The following is a 16,899-nucleotide window of genomic DNA, read 5'->3' on the forward strand; positions in this document are numbered from 1 at the left end:
TGTAAAACGGCAACTTTTAATTTATAACTTATTTTCAGCCAATCGCTTGGACATAAGTGGGAATTTCCAGTAGAATTTGAAGCAGCCACCTTGAGTATATGAATTACAACAGCTGCAATACCTTATACAACCCAGTATTCTGGGATTTTTTTTCCCCCGGTTTTAAAATACTCTCTATGTAGGTGTTAATGTGGGAGATGTGTGTGTGCATGTGTGTGTGTACATGCATGTACAGCTTTCAGTTTATGAATGTGTAGCTACCAAGTCTATTTGTGGACTGCTTGTATAAACTGTGTGCTGTTTCAGAACTCAAGCTGCTGTGGGCTTAAGTGGTTAGGGGTTAGGATTGTCCTTTCTGCTTAGATAACAAAACTTATCAGCAAACTCAGTAATACTGTGATCCACTAGTTCACATGCTGTAATGCCCAGTAACTGTAACTGGACCTTGTGAGCTTTATATGAGCACTGTGAGCATTTACATGCTCTTTTGAACTTCTCTAGAATTAACTCTGGATGGGACTTTAACTTTTTATTAAAAAAAAAAAAAGTTCTCCCAGTGGATTTCATTTTTATGAATACTAAGGGTGTATGGGGCACACCACAAAGTTATGTTTTTATTTTAAATCCTTGGTTTGTGACTGTTTCCTGTTGTTTTAGTTTTTTCATCTTCATGCATAAATTGCTTAGTTGGTAATAGTGTAACAGTCTTACCTCTTTGATGCTATGGTATAAAAGATTGAAAATCGATTCAGCACAGAATGTAACATCTTATGACAAATTCCAGAATGTGGTTCACAATACTTTGTTCTCTATTAAAAGGATAGTTATTTTGACTTATTTCATTTTATTAGTGCTATTAATTTTAAGTATCTAGAAGTGTCTATTTCACCAAGGACTAAGTCATTTTTGGCTTAAATTCACAGAAGCATTGAATAATACTAAGATCCAGTGGTGTTAATATTCTCTTTGTGTGTGTGTGTGAAAAACTCATGATATTAAATCAGTTTCTTAGAGCTGGTGCAATGGCACATGAATGTAGGCCTACCTACGTAGAAGCTGAGGCAGGAGGATCCTCTTGAGAGAATATTGCTTCAGCCCAGGAATTTGAGGCTAGATTAGGTCAGGTAAGACACCCTTTAAAACATTTTCTGTGTGTTACAGTTGAGGTGCCATATACACACTGTCTTTCAATGATTGTGGCTTTCCTGTAGAGTTAAGCATGTGGAACTGGCTCCAGCATAGTATGTTACCAGTTATGATGATGTATACACTGTCCTGTGGTGTCCTTGATTGATCAGAGTTTTCTCAAGAGTTTGTATAGTTGAAGTGTTTGGTATTTTGCACATTTCCATTCTTGATTAAGAACATGGCTTCAGCAATAAGAGGTCCTCAAAGCGCAGACACTGGGAAGTTAATATCCCACATTGATCACCACTGAAGTACATTATCTTTCTAAAGGCTTGGCTAGGCACACTTCCATTTAGTGTTAGGTTTGTTAGAGCTGCAGTGCTCTGCACTATCCAGTTGAGGGCAGCTATTCACTGATTTTTAAAAAGAGTTTAGAATGCTACCTACCACTTGGTGCTTCTGAAACTGGTTTCTAATAGACAACAGTGTTCATTTTCTCTCCTGTGTTCATGGGAACATGGAAAGTCTATTTCTCTTTCATACTAGTTATTTAGTTCTTTAGGAACCAGGTTCATTTCCAGTTTTCCCAGTCCCAGTTCTTTAAGCATAGATGGGCTGGATCTGGGACTCCAGTTCTTAAAAGTACACTCATGTAAACAAGGTGGCTTTACCAGAGTCTGAGGCCTTCAGTTGTAAATGTGAGTACAGACAATGTTTGATGTGCTGCTATTTAGTTAGTCAGTGGCTCAAGTAAAAGTTAAATTGCAACTGACCTATTTGATAAGTTTTTTTGATGCAGAATTAATGCTAAACTCACAGAATATATTCTCTTCTTTATTTTTAGCACTGAATATCACTTAGTTTAAATGATATTTTCTGGGGGGGTTTCAAAAAAATTAGAAAGGCCAATTGTTTTTAGAGATTTATCACTGAAACAAATTGTCTTGAGAATAAAGATCTCAGTTTGTATAAAATTATATTGTAATATTAGCAAAATAGGTAGTGATTATATCTGGGGATACATTAGCAAGAGGGATGTTCTAAGGAGACAGACAGAATATGAGTGAGGGTTATATTATATAAGCAGAAATAGCAGTCTTACTCTAGAGAGTAAAGTGAGCCTCAGCGGAGATGCTGAGACTAGGATATCAGCATTTATTCTGAGAGTCCTGAGAGAGGCTGCTGAGACCATAAACATGGTGGTCTGAGCTGTCTGTTTTAACTCCCCCTACCCCCAGCCTTAACAGTTGATAGATTTCCAGTGTCATTATTGCTGCCTTTTTCTCTATCCTAACCCTGGATGTTTGTTGATGATTGATGCCATTTGCACACTACCATGCTTTTCTTAAAGCATGTCCTTGTTGGAAAGTGACATATGATTGTGATCATTACCCATCATGTTATTTTATAAATAATAAACACTGTGTGTGTGTGTGTGTGTGCGCGCCTCTATGTGTATATGTGGGTGGCTGTGCTGTGTACTAGTATGTAGAGGACAGAGGAAGACACTAGGTGCCCTGTGCAATCATTCCTTGCATATTCCCTAAGACATCTTTGCACTAAACCTGGAGCTAGGCTGAAGCCTAACAATTCCCAAAGGTCCCCCCTGTCTCTGTCCCCTGCATAGCACTGGAGTTACAGACCCATGGGACCACACCCAGATTTTATTGTGGGTGGGTACAAAGCTCCAGACTCAGGTCTTCAGGCTTGGACAGCAAGAACTCTTAAGTTCATGGAGCCAGTTCTCCAGTCCTGGAGTTAAGGACTTTTTGTGTATGCTTCTATTCTCATTTACTCTGTAAATTTATTTCTGTTGAATACCTATAACATAAAATGTAATGTTTGTACATGTATATTCAGTGGCATTAAGTACATTCACAATACTGTATAACAATTATGTATAACTTTCCCTCTCTGGAATTCTCTTTTTTTTTTTTTTTTTTTTTTTTTCTGGCTGAAACTCTGTAGCAGTGTTAAACACGTTTGTTTCCATACCTTTGGGACCACTCTTCTGCTTTCTGTCTCTGAACTGAACTTCCCTACACACTGCCTAAGTACTTGATGTAAATGAAGTCATGCTACATTTTTCTCTTTGTAATGTGCATGTTTCACTTAATATGATAGCCTCAATTGTCACCAGTGTAGTGAGGCTGGGATATTCTTTTTGAGGCCAAACAGCATTCAGCTGTATGTGTGTAGCACTCTGTTTACTTGGGTTATTAACACTTTGAGAGTGTTGTGAACAATGCTACTACAGTTGTACTTGTAGTCAGGTTCTTTCTTTTCCGTCTTGCGTGTATAGAAGTAGAAATACTGAGTGACATGTTGAATTTACATATAGGTTTAGGGAATGGTTATTCCTTTTTTTTTTTTTTTTTTTTTTTTTTTGGTAGCAGTGCAGTGATTTCCACCACAACCCAATTTCCCTACACACTATCTGTAAGTTTGCATTTTAAATTATATTTCGAATTTTGATATTCGGTTTTGCTTTAAGAACATAACATGAGAATAGGGCTAGGAATATTTCTCATTTTTAAACTGTCTTTACATCAGTCTGACAGACAAGGTGGCTCACCTCTGTAATTCTAACACTTGGAAGTTAAAGGAAGGAGGATTGGAAGTTCAGGGTCATTCTTGGCTGCATAGAAGGTTTGAGATCAACCTAAGTGGTTAGTTTAAGGAGATATTTGAGATTATGCTTCAGAGATTAGTTTGGGAATACTTTCAGGTAGAGCCTTTGCCTCCAAAGTGTGCCTTGGGCATTAGGGAGCTGTTGGAAGTTCTTTAGAAGTAGATTGTATAGGCCCAGCCCTTTTTCTGTTTTAGGAAGATTGTTTAACTGATATGTTGGAGAAATTAAGCACTTAGGAATTTTCATGCACCATCCAACATTTCAGTCACCTAACTTGTGTCAGTGTGCTCGATGCCATGTATACACTCCATGGGTTACTTAGAACATGTCCCTGTTGAGAAGTGGCACATGACCGTGATTACTGTCTATCATATTATTTTATAAATAATAAACAATTTATGTGCCTCCAGTCAGTTTTGTGGCTATTATAATAAAATCAGGCTCCTTTTCAGAATTACAGAGAAACTGAGATTGATAATCTCTAGTAGAATGATTCAGGGTTATTAATAGCTAGAGAGAGTTAGGGTGTGTTTACAGTCTTGGTGAGAATGAGATAAAGAATGATTTGTGTGGAAAGGGAAAAAGGCACACTGGCAGACACTTGAAAAGAGCACCCACTAATACAGATGAGGCTGAACATGCATGTTGTTTTTAACATGCGTAAGCACTCCTTAAATTTGAAGCAACTCAAAGCATTCTTTAGATATTTATTGTGATATTTGAGGAAGGAAGACTTAAGAGAAAATAGAATTGTGTATGTTCTGAATTTTATAAAGAAAATCTTACTTTTCACTTTCTAGGGAGCACCTTGGTTATTTAGTTAAAGTATTCCCAGGACCCTGAGCCCAGCCCTGCTCTGTTCCTGTCTGCGCCACTCACTTGCTGTGGGAGCTCACCAGCTGTTTGACTGGCAGGAGCAGGAGCGCTCACTTCAGGAGTTTATAATTCCTGGCTATTCTAGGACAGTTTGCACTTCACCAAGCCTCAGACAGGTCAGGACACTCGCAAAGAGAAGGTTGAAAGACAAAAGCAGCAGCAGGCCTTGGGTTCTCAGCCTTTTAAAACTACTAGTAGTTTGTTTGGTTTTTTTTTGTTTGTTTGTTTGTTTGTTTGGTGTTTTGATTTGCTGATTAGCGTTTTAGTAATGTGCCTGTATTACATGTAGAGAGTATTCATCAACCAAGAGGAGTTTAAAATGTCAAAGCCGGGGAAAGCTCCTGTGAACCATGGCTTGGTTCCTGTTGATCTTAAAACCACAAAAGAGCCTCTGCCACACCAGACTGTGATGAAGATATTTAGCATTAGCATCATTGCCCAGGGCCTGCCCTTTTGTCGAAGACGGGTAAGTCTGTCACATTTGAAAAGCAGGAATGTTTATTTAAATGCTTGTTGTCTTCTAGTGAAGCAGTGCCTCAGAGCAGAGCAAAGTTAACAGCGCATTGTGTAGCAGAGAAAACGTACACAGCCATAGGTTTACGAGGATCTGAAGTCTGGCAGGGTTACCCACTGTGCCTTCTTGTCTCATTTGTTTTTTTATGAAATTAGAATCTTGTAAACTTATTTCAAACTGGTAAATATGGAAAAGATATGATTTAAAATATGTGGATAAATATAACAATTTCAATTTTGACTTTTATTTTGATGGGAAGCCAAAAGCTGCTGTTGGTGTGTATTTCTTACATGTGGGTTCAAAGAGCATTCCAGGTCCTTCGATTTCTTTGGCCCTTAAAGCTGGGTTATTTTTAAAGCTGTTTCACGAATTAAAACTTAATAAATTAAGAGAGATATCACTTTTGTGCTGAAACAAGTAGCATGCTGCTGTGTGATGTAGTATATATATGTATACACACACACACACACACACACACACACACACACACACACACACATCCTGAACTAACTTGCATTTTGTGAACTAGTGTTAATATGTAATAGACTCAAGATCCATTGGATATTTTTCAGTTTGACCTAGTGAAGCTGTTAGTATAATACATGTTTCTTCTGACTTAGTTGGTGTTGCATTTTTAATTACTTACTAGAGTGAGATATATTTATAGATCTAAAATAAATTTATGATCTAGAACACATTAGGCCCAAACACATGTGCATTCATGTTAGGAACATAAGCATGTATTCATGCACATACAGTCTCTTTAGAAACAAATGACAACTTGTTTAATCAATGTAGTTAGTGTCTTACATCTCTTACATAGTTACTTTTTTTTTTAACTGAAGGAAATGAGTAAAATAAACCATAACACTTTAAAAAAAAAAAAACAACTAGTTTTGTCTCTGTAAAGAGACTCTTATTTTTACTGAGACTTAAGTAGGCTTTGTAGTAGTTTTTTCTAATTGCTTAGTTCCTTTTGAGCAATTTCAACTTCTGTCTGAGGTAAGTGGCAGCCATGTTGGAAAATGAAGTTAAAACAGTGTATTTTAAAAGTTGGAAACAGAATCCAAGTACCTCTCTTGTCCCTTTCTTTCCTGGTTTTTCCTTGTTCATGGTTTCCTTGTCTTTCACCTGCCAGTTTGAAAGCTTCTTTGGAGTGAGGTCACTGCTCACATTTGAGTGTTGTACAAGAGGCCTCTCTAACAGCTGTAAAGTCATTCGTAAGAGAGCTGATTTTTAACCCTCTGTAAAAGAAAACACCAACACAAATCATTCAGAAGACAAAACAACTGTAAAAAAAAAAAAACATGCTCCTTTTACATTAAATGTTTTAAATATTAATAACCTAGGTAATTTTATCTTGTTCTTTATAACAAACTTACAGAGTTTTAGTGTGTGGGAGACTTTATGTCACACTGCAGTAGTTTGGCAACTGTAGAAGCTGATCCTTTGGGAAGAAGGAGCTTGAGGCTCTCCCAGAGGTTTCCTAATGTTATTACTCTGACTTTCCTAGGTTACCATGCTAAGTTAAGTTGTGCAGCTGCAATGACACGATAAAACTAAGTATGAAAATAAAAGTTATACTAGAAAATTAGAAATAAAGACATGTCTAAAAGTTTGAAAATATTTAACTTTTTTTTTTTTTTTTAAATCAATACGTTCAGGTTTTATGTGCCTGCTAGTAGTGGAGTGTTGTATGATGGACTCATTGGCTCTGGCTCTAGAAACAGCAGTTATGAGACCGTCTCTTTCCATTTGCTTCCTTTAGTAGATTTACTAACTTTTCCCCTGGTAAAGCAATGGCAGATATCTTAAATGTGTTTTGTTTATGAGAGGGTTCTTCTGAAGTGCTATATAGTTGATTATATTTTATGCCAGATGTTTTGGAGAACATGATATCCTTTTTCATAGATGCTGAGCCAGTTCATGCTTGCAGGACTAATAATGTTTTGAACAAAATTGAAAACATGACAGTATGAAAATTATGAAAAATTCTTTAAAGCCATAATATCTCTCCCCCCCCCCCCCTCTCTCTCTCTCTCTCTCTCTCTCTCTCTCTCTCTCTCTCTGTTTGTGCCTCTTTAGAAAATGTGTTTATTATCAAGTATATCAGTGTGGCCAGTCTGATTTATCAGTTTTTTTCTAGGCTCCCACCTCAAGTATGTGAACATTAAGTTTTTGTTACAGTAAGTAAATGACAAACTGGCTACTAATCAGTAACTATTAAGTTAAAATACTTAAACATCAGAAAACCCATCAGTTAGACTAATTGTTCAAAACCAGCTCTGCCGGGGCGCCTGGCACGGTGGCTCAGGTGTTACTCGTGCTTACCGCTCTTATAAAGGGACCAAGTTTAGTTTCCAGCACATCAGGTGCCTGTAGTTCCAGCTCCAGGAGATCCTGATGGCCTCTTCTGGACTTCTCTCGCATCTGCACTTGCACACACTTACATCATTTTAAAAAGTCTTTTAAAAGATAAGCTCTATAGGTAATTCTTAGTATTTTCCTTTAGGAGAATAGAAATATTTCATGTTTATTTTTCCTTTGAAATTGGAATGCTTTTAATTATGGTAGTAATATCTTCTTGAAATCCCAATTTCACCGTTTTTCTTCATTTGGAGGATATCTAAAACAAGGATACAGAATTGTTTTTCCTGAGAGAAATATTAGTGAATCTTATAGTTAGTTTATTTGAAGAAAACCACTCCTAATGTATAAATCTCATTTACTCATTTCAGCTTTGGAACACTTAATTACCTAGACTATCCTTGTAGAATTACTCTTCAGTGTTACTATTTTGTCAGAAATTTTGAATGATACACAGTTGTTGGAATAGATAAACTATCTTTTTCTTTTCTTTCTTTTTTTTTTTTCCTACCCGAGTCAGGGTTTCTCTGTAACAGCCCTGGCTGTCCTGGAAGTCACTTTGTAGACCAGGCTGACTTCAAACTCACAGAGATCCTCCAGCCTCTGACTCCTTTAAGTGTTGGAATTAAAGGTGTGCTCCATCACCTGGCTTAGATAATATTTTCAAACACCTGGTAGTACTAGTTTATGGCCAGATAATGACCTCACAGTGGCTAGTATGTTTTGGGTTTGTGTAGCATAGGCTTCAGCAGCATGGAAGACAGGCGGGTGAGTATGGGAAAGGACTCATGGTTCCTTTTTTGTCACTCATTTGTGTTTGTTTCCTGAGACAGTCTTGCTGTGTAGTTCAGGCTGGCCTTGAACAAGAGATTCTCCTGCCTCAGCCTTCCTAGTACCAGGAATATAGGTGTGCACCACCATGCTTGATTTTAAAGAGCCCAATGTGTACTCTAGGTAATGTTCTTTCTGGATATTTTTCTTTTGAGTCTTTAGTCCTTAGACAACTTAAGTGAAGGTTAAACACTGTAAACCAAGAAGTTTCTCCAGTTAGTGGACAAGGGAACAGAGACACAAATAAGTTAACACCTCCAGTTTCTGTGGTGAATAGCAGAAACTCTGATCTTACAGGTTCCTACTGTCCTTACTACCATCCTTTGTAGGCTACCCTGGCCTTTTCCTTATAAACTTGACACTTTTCTACCACTGTTGTAGTTAGGTTTAGAAGGTAAATCTGGTTGCATATTACCATTAAAATTTATTTCTCTGAGGGAAAGCATTTAAAGTTTCAAAGCATTGACTAACAAGTAAAATTTTGTAGGAAAGTCCGTTTATAATCTTAAAATGTCTTGTGTAATCACTTTAAGATTTTTCAGTTAAGTCAGACATTATGAAACAGTTTCACTCAATGGAAACCTTGAAATGTTCATGTCACTTGCTGGTTTGTTCTTTGCCTCCTTGTTAGCCTGGGATCATACTTACCTTCAGCTGGTAGCCGTTGAGACAGCAGGTCTCACCCTGGTCCAGTTTCTTCCCACCTATGGCCCCAGTCAGTGCTGTGGGCAAGGACAAAAGTGATATAGCACCCCTTCCGCAATATTGTTTAATCATGTTTTTCTAGTGAGCTTTAGATCAGCCAGTTACAATTTTTCAGCAAAGGTCTGCCAGAATTATTAAGCAATTGTATTGTTTTTGTTTTAGGAAGAACGTCTCTAATTATTGCTTTTGTAGTAAAATCTTCATGTATATGGAGATTTTGCATGTTCCTAAAGAGTTCCTAAAGCAAATTACTGTCATTCTGAATTTAGAAATGTAATGTCTCCCCAAGTTATCTGTGTTAAATACCTTATGTAGTGACATTTTATTTTTCTGTAATATTTAATACCTTACATCTCAAAAGTAGGACATGCTTATTATATGCAAAATAAAAGATTTTTCTTTACTTCCTAAATTGTTAGTAATTTTACAGCTCAGAAACAACCAAAACAATTGTTTTAAATATTTAATGATTTTTTTTAAACCACATTGGCAATTGTATCCATCTTAATGTGTTGCTAGTGTTTCTCCAAGATCATGAGTAGTGAAAAGTGTCTGATCTGCCGAATCAATTTGTTATAAATGTGCCAAGTACATGATACATATACAGTTGTTAATTTGAATAGTAATGTGTATATATTCAAAAATTTTAATCATATAATTATGCACACATGTAGAATTATTTGGTAAAGGAGAATTAACATTATTCCATTCTTAGTGGCTAGTGATAAATCATTTTCCTGAAAATTGTACCAATTATAAAAATACCACAGATATTCCCAAGGCTATTTATTATTAGTGAAACATTTTATGAGCATTTACTTAGGTAATATCTGTCATGGGATTTTTTATTAAGTACATTCCATTTTTTTTATAAAGAAAACATGAAAATAAATCCAAAATTATGTATTAAAGTTGATTATTTTCTTTAATGTGGAAAAGGACATTTGCCATAGATTTGTCACCTGTATTATTTCCAACTGTAATGACTTTTTCCTCTTCTCATACCTTTTAAATTATATCCTGTTTGTATACAAATGGATTGCCCACGTGTGTGATTTTTAAAAATGTATTTCTGATTCATTGTCTTCTTTTTATTGCTGGACTTCTGATAGGTGCCTTGGTTTTCATGTCATATTATACTCTCACACTTCTGAATTTTAGTGAGGTATTTTTACAGTATTAATGGCAGCCTCTCCCAAAGTGTACTGCTATTAATAATCTGTGCTACAAGAGTCCTTCTCATGCTAGCAGCAGCAGCAGCTGCCAGAGATACTTGCCTGTTTCTTAAACAGTGTTACTTAGGTCTAACATTTTTGTCATAGCTTTGCCAATTAGCCATTTTGTAGGCTTACCTTGCTTTCCCCTTTCTTCTAAATTCTAATCTCGCCACGATTGGTTTTTATTCATTGTAGTTTTTACCAACTCTGCTCATCTAAGATGCCTTGATAGTCAAATCAGTTTCCACTCAACATCTGTTTCTAGGAATCTTCAGCTGAATATATAGACATACATGGTTATCTCTTTAACAGAGATACTGAAAACCTTTAAATTCACATCAATCCCTTGTCTTACCTGTGGGACTGTGTCTCCAAGTCCTTCAAGACCTGATCACAGTGGAGCCTGCCTGGCTGGTAAAACCTTCCGCCTTTGTGGTCCTCATCCTTTCTCCTCAACTTTTGCCCTTGATATGATTTGGGCTTCTTGGTGGTGCTGTGTGACTGCTTTGTAGAAACACTGGTGGCTTCAGTTAGGCTATCAACATAGACTTACAGAGGTTGACTCCTGTGGGATTTTTTTTTTTTTTTTTTTTTTTTTTTTTTTTGCTACTAGTAATATTCAGGAAAAAGTTAGTATAAATATTTGTGTGACTAGTTTGTTGAAATAGCTGTTAAAAGTTGACAATTCCTTCTAAGAGTTTTTGTACTGTTAGAGCATGGCATGTTTTTGTTTACTGTGTTTTAAAATGACTGTGCAGCTGTGATTTTGAATATTTCATTTTCTAAATTTAACCGAACTCAGATACAGTTTGACACTTAATTTTAAAAGTAATTAGTACTTACCAATTTTGAAAGCGGAGACGAAACAAATATGCAGTGTAGTCATCTAGGAGGTCCTTTGAGTCATTTAGGAGGCACAGGGACTTGAACGTGTCAGGAAAGGCTAAAAGAGAAGAAAAGCATGGTAGTTAGAGGGGGAAGATGAGTGTTGCTGGGGGAGCCAATCCAGAGAGAGCTTTAGAGTGAGGAGTAGAGACATTGCTTCCTATGTGACTGCTCTGCACACAGCCCCACTGGCACAGCACAAGGGTTGCCACTTGCAGGTCCTCCGTGTCCTCTAAGGCCACCAGTTGGTTACCACGCAACACCATACAATTTAAAACCCTGTCCGTCTTTTTCTTCCTGAGAACTTTACATGCCTCATATACAGACATGAGTAAACAAAGTAGAAATCATGGTTTCCCAGGGAGGCTGTACTCTCTGTGATGTGTAAGGCACTGCCTATAAATAGAAACTCCTACATAGGGTTATGCAAAAAGAAAAGAAGAAAACCAAAAACATACGAGCCTTAAACATCGTACATCTGTGATGAAACCTCAAGCCATTGAAATAAAAAAGGAAAAATGCCTAAATGGGCCTCTGTACAAAGAGGGGACCCGAACAGTTAAGAAAGCACTTCAGAGTAACCGAGCAGCTGGCCAGACAGGGAGTGCAGACTGTCCCTTGTGCATGCATCTTGTTTCCTCATGTTGGTTCTGTTGCTGCAGGTTATCCACTTGCACAGGGTGCCTGGAACCAAGTTGAGAGCTTTTCTCTAACATTTGGATTAAATAGGACTAGAGAGAAAAATGCTGCGCTCTTACGGAGCTTAGATTCTAGTTTAAGAGGCCAAAAATACTCTTATAGGTGTTCACATTTTGATAACAGTAAAATGAGGCGATGTAAGCATCTAATTGGGTATGCAGATGAGACACCACTCTAGTATTTCTACAAAAAAACTCATAAGATAACCTCATGAAATAGGTTGAGTTATATCATTCCTATTTACATGTGTGAGTTCTGAGGCATAGGAAAGTTTAATAACTTGTCTTACAAGTAGGAGTTATGTAGTTCTTCTCAATTAGGTGGTGAGGCACCAAGGTCACAACCTCTACTATGCACTGATCTGCAATGAGGTCTTACTCATTAGTCAGCCTTTTCACAGAAAGCTGGGGTTTCCATTATACTGCTGCTAGTTACTCACTTTTACCTTCCACTGGTTTGATACTAATGCTCACCAAAAGATCCTGAGTACATGGAATAGAGTTGAGAACTTTGAATGAGCCTGTATATAAAATACGTCATCCTTATATTCGTCACATAGAATGTTCTCAATATGTAATTGTGACATTGCTTTCTAGACATTTTGTCATTGGATTTCACTACTATTGGGTTTTGCTTCCATTGTTAAATCTGAGCATAAAGGAAATTAAATTAGCACATGAAACACAAATCTGCAACCACACTTCGGAAATACTGAATTATCTCTTGTTGCCCATAGCAAGCTGTACAAATAGTTAGTAACCTTAATATCAAAGGGCAGGACTACTTACATTTGTAACATACGCTTTAAGAAACGAATAGTAAGACTTGTAGTGTGAGCAGCATATGAAAAATATACTAAAAATAAACTTGGAAGTAAGTTCCCGGCAAAGTAAATACTTTGAAATACATCTGCACAGGCTCTTGCCTGCACACCAGATATCCAACAAGCCCTGGGAACTTAAGAATTAAAAGACTTAACCCAAAGCTCACATGTGATGGCCTTCTTTAATATTTACCTAATGATTATTTATTTTGTTGCAGAAATACTAATGTAATGTGCTAGGAGTTGTAATATGTAACATATGTGCCCCATTACTTTTCCAAAATACAGAAACAGCTGCCTTCAGAGTTAGAGAGCTAAGTCTGTAGAATTGTAAGATATTTAAGCTTTGTCTTAATCCCTGTACATATACATGCATATGTTTAAGGCATGCATTAAATAGATAAATAACCTAAATTTTATTACCCTAGTTATAGTTAGGTCATTAATATAATGATAGTTTGGGGTTTAAATATCATTTTTTTGTCAATGATTAAGATAGAGTAGATGTATGCATTAAATGATGGAAAAGAACTCCAACCATAATTGAAGGTCTTTGTACATTAAATATGATCAAAGCTAAGTTAACTTTAACCTTCCATTACAGACTTCTGCTCTGTTAGTATTGTATAGTATTGTATAGTAGTATAGTATTGTAGTAACAAATTAGTAATTTGTTAGTATTGTAAGGATAGATAAGACACAGCGGTTTCCCATAAGGAGATCACTGATGCCTTTCTGTGTCTTGAGAGATGTATCTCCTGTTCTCATTCTGTAGTCATATGTCAAAGACTCAGAAGAACAAGGTGTACACGATGTACATGCCTGCAGTGCCAGCATTTGGAAGGCTAAGACTGGAAGATATATGAGCTCAGGTCAACCTGGGCAGCATAGTGGGACCCTGTCTCAAAACAAAAACAAAACCATAGGTACATGATTTCATTCATTCATCAAATAGGTACTAATTAAACCAGACATTGTTGTAGTCACAGGATGCATTTGTATTTGGATTGTGCCAAAATACAATGTGTCAGCAGACTTTCTTATTTTTATTTTTAGTGTATTTATTTTAATTTTATGTGTATTGGTGTTGTGCCTGCATTTTTGTCTGTGTGAGAGTGTCAAATCACTTGGAGCTGGATTGTAGATAGTTGTGAGCTGTCATATGAGCTATGCTGGGAATCGAACCTGGAAGAGCAGCCCATGTTCTTAACCACTGAACCATCTTTCCAACTTACAGACTCTTTTATTATACACTTTAAAATATTTATGAGAGAGAGAGAGAGAGAGAGAGAGAGAGAGAGAGAGAGAGAACGAACACATGCACGCAGGTCCCCACAAAGTCCAAAGGTATTGGATCTCCTGGAATTAGTTCCAGGCTGTTGTGAGCCAACTAATAATGAGTGCTTAAACCCAAACTTGGGTCCTCTACAAGAGCAGTTCACATACTTAACAGCTAAGCCATCTCCCAGCCCTCTTTTATTATACACTTTTATTTTAAAATTAGTTGGCAATTTTTTGTGTTAAACATTTTATCACATGGATATACACACCTTACCTAAAGAGTGCACATGATTTCATCTTAATCATGTTTTTATAACAAAACTTTTTTGTTTGAGAGTCTTTAATGTCCTGCCAAGCACATCTTACTGTCTTGCTTATGAATTATTCCTGGGCCAGAATTGAGTTCTCTGCCCTCCCACTCCCTGATTTTTCTGGGAATAGTTATATAAGTTAATTGTCTCTAGTACATAAGTTATTTGAATAATAATAAAAATAATCTAAGAGTTTTGGAAATGTGATGTATAATTTTCTGCCAAAGTAATAGCAAATCCCAGCCTGAGATTAATAAATGAAAGCCTAAATTAACCCAAGACAGAAAAATAGAATACTTTTTTTTTTTAAGACAGAAAAATACTGACCCTAAAAATCACATGAATAAACATTTTTGTCATGGGTTATTTTGTGATATCTTCATGTAATGATACTGAAAACTGTTTGGGGAGGGAAAATATAGTAATATTGAATAAAACTTATTACCCTTAAATTTCTTGAATATGGAACTTGAAATTTGTATATCCTATGCTTATTTACATTTTTGTATGTAGGTGATTTCAATGTAATACTTCACTTGAGCAATTTACAGCTTTTCAGTCATCCATAGAAATCCTTACCAATTTAGATTGTGTAAGTGTCATTGTTACTACAACTATGAACATGTAGAGGCAGTATTGCACTGTTTTTGCGAATCTTGTCTGAATTTTGGGATTTTTAAACTACTGTAGTTATGTCTTGGATGAATGATAACAGTATATCTTACTTTTCAATGAGTTGATCTTGCTTTGTTAAGTTGAATGTGGGTTCTTATGTGTATTATGCAAAGCTCATGCTTTACAAACACTCATATTTGTATTTGAAGTCAAGGAATATGTTGTTAATTAAAAGAGTAAAATTCATTTGTAGTTAGATGATAAAATGTGAGGAAATTATTTCATGAAAATATGCAAACTACTAAAATCAGTGTAGTTTTGCTCTTAATTGTTTTATAAGCGCCTTTTAAGAATGTGAGGAAAATTTTTGTCAGCTTGTCAAGCAAACAAAACTTAGATTAATACATAATCTTACTTTAAGATTCTTTAATTGGTAGATACTATTTTTAAATATTAAAACTAACATTATTACACACTTTGTTACAAATTTTTACAGTTCTTTTTTTTTTCCCTGACTCTAAGAAAAAACTGAGTCAGTTGTATTTCCATCTATTAATTTGTTGTTTTCAATGCTTCCTGTGATCCGAGAACTGCTTTCCACATTTGGAAACAGCAGTGAAAAAAGCAAGCCCAGTCTTCATGTCAGAATAGCCGAGAGTAAGTACAAGGATGATGGCACTATCCAGGCCTGAGTATGAGTTCTTACTGTATTGTTTACTAAGTAAGCCTTAGTAAGTAAATCCTTAGCAAGTAAGCCTATATAAATGGAGACAGTAAGTACCTACCTCATAGGGTTGCTGTAAAGGCCAAACAAAAGAATCTACCGGAAGTGTGGCTGTGTAACAAGAGCTCACTGTCCTCAAGCCCTTGTAGCTAAAGTGAGATGATTTCTCAGTATCAATATATCTTACTTCTACATCTGATTTTTAGAGTAACTATTTTGAACATTTTTCACGTTATGAAAGAAAATGCATGGCATCTATTATAAGTAGTCTATTTTTTCAGTTTGTTGAGTGACTGGTAATTACTGCCTATAGTAAGTTAATGTGATTTGGTTCTACCTTCATTATGTAGATTCATTCAGTGTGACTACCCTGCATAAAAATTAACCCCATTATGTCTATATCAATGAGAAAATGGTACGTGACATCTTTGTATTTTGTTTGGTGTTGGCTTGAAATACCATTAAATAGAATTTTTACAAGTGCTATATAAGAATTGAAAACAGTTTGTTGATTCATGTGTTCTGTCAGTTGCTTCAATGTCTCTAGTTCCTTCCATTATGATTTTAAGTTCTGAAACCTTTTCCCCTTGTAAAGCCCCTCAAATTCAGCAATTAAGAAATGGAACACACTTGTTAGCATCTTTGAAAATGATCTGGTCAAAGTGGTGCTCATTGCTGTGCAGTTGGAGACTCTAAAACACTTGAAGAACCGAGCTTCAGATATTAGCAAATGCACTTAGATGTTTAGACTTTTCTTTGGTACACTGCTTTCTTTATTCTTTTGTATTTTAGTCCTGTAAGAACCATGCTTTAACATGCTTACATGTATGAAACCACACACACACTCTCTCTCTCTATTCTGGTCTGCACCCCTGTTTAATAGCTTATCAGCTCTGTTCCCGCTGCAACTGCTTCCCAGAGGGGAAGTGTTGCTCTGCTGTTTTCATATTAGCTTTGTATTTCTCAGCTGCTTACACTCATTACCATACAGCTGGTGTGTAGAGATGAGGAGGAAGCAGGCAGGAGTTGTACTGGCTACAAGAATAAGAAGATCTTTTGCAGATGGGGTGCTGGCAGATGGGGCATGTGTTTGAGCAGGTTTTACTAATGACAGGGTGCGTTAAAAATCCTTCTGAGAAAGTCCAAGGTCATTGTCATGAATTTAGAGCTTTTGAGGTTGTTCATCTTCTCAGAGTCTTAATACAAAAGGTAGTAAGTGGCAAGCCCAACTCCAAAGCCATCTGATAAGCTTTTTTTTTTTAATTTTAGTATGTTTTATCTTCCTCTAAGA

At 36.3% G+C, this 16,899-nt stretch overlaps 1 protein-coding gene across 7 annotated transcripts in view; it reads left to right on the plus strand.

Moving 5' to 3' along the window:
* Nucleotides 1–16,899, plus strand: part of Fbxw7 (F-box and WD repeat domain containing 7) — a 159,137-nt gene that overhangs the window by 101,539 nt on the left and 40,699 nt on the right. For 6 of the 7 annotated variants that reach the window (XM_051199292.1, XM_051199293.1, XM_051199290.1 and 3 more), the window contains one exon: nucleotides 4,926–5,102. The exons of the other annotated variant lie outside the window; for it this stretch is intronic. In XM_051199292.1, the coding sequence (XP_051055249.1) occupies nucleotides 4,926–5,102 (177 nt within the window). The remainder of the gene's footprint in view (nucleotides 1–4,925; nucleotides 5,103–16,899) is intronic. 7 annotated transcript variants of the gene reach the window in all.

This window comes from Phodopus roborovskii, unplaced genomic scaffold, assembly GCF_943737965.1.
Source record: "Phodopus roborovskii unplaced genomic scaffold, PHOROB, whole genome shotgun sequence".
Taxonomy (NCBI): Eukaryota; Metazoa; Chordata; class Mammalia; order Rodentia; family Cricetidae; genus Phodopus; species Phodopus roborovskii.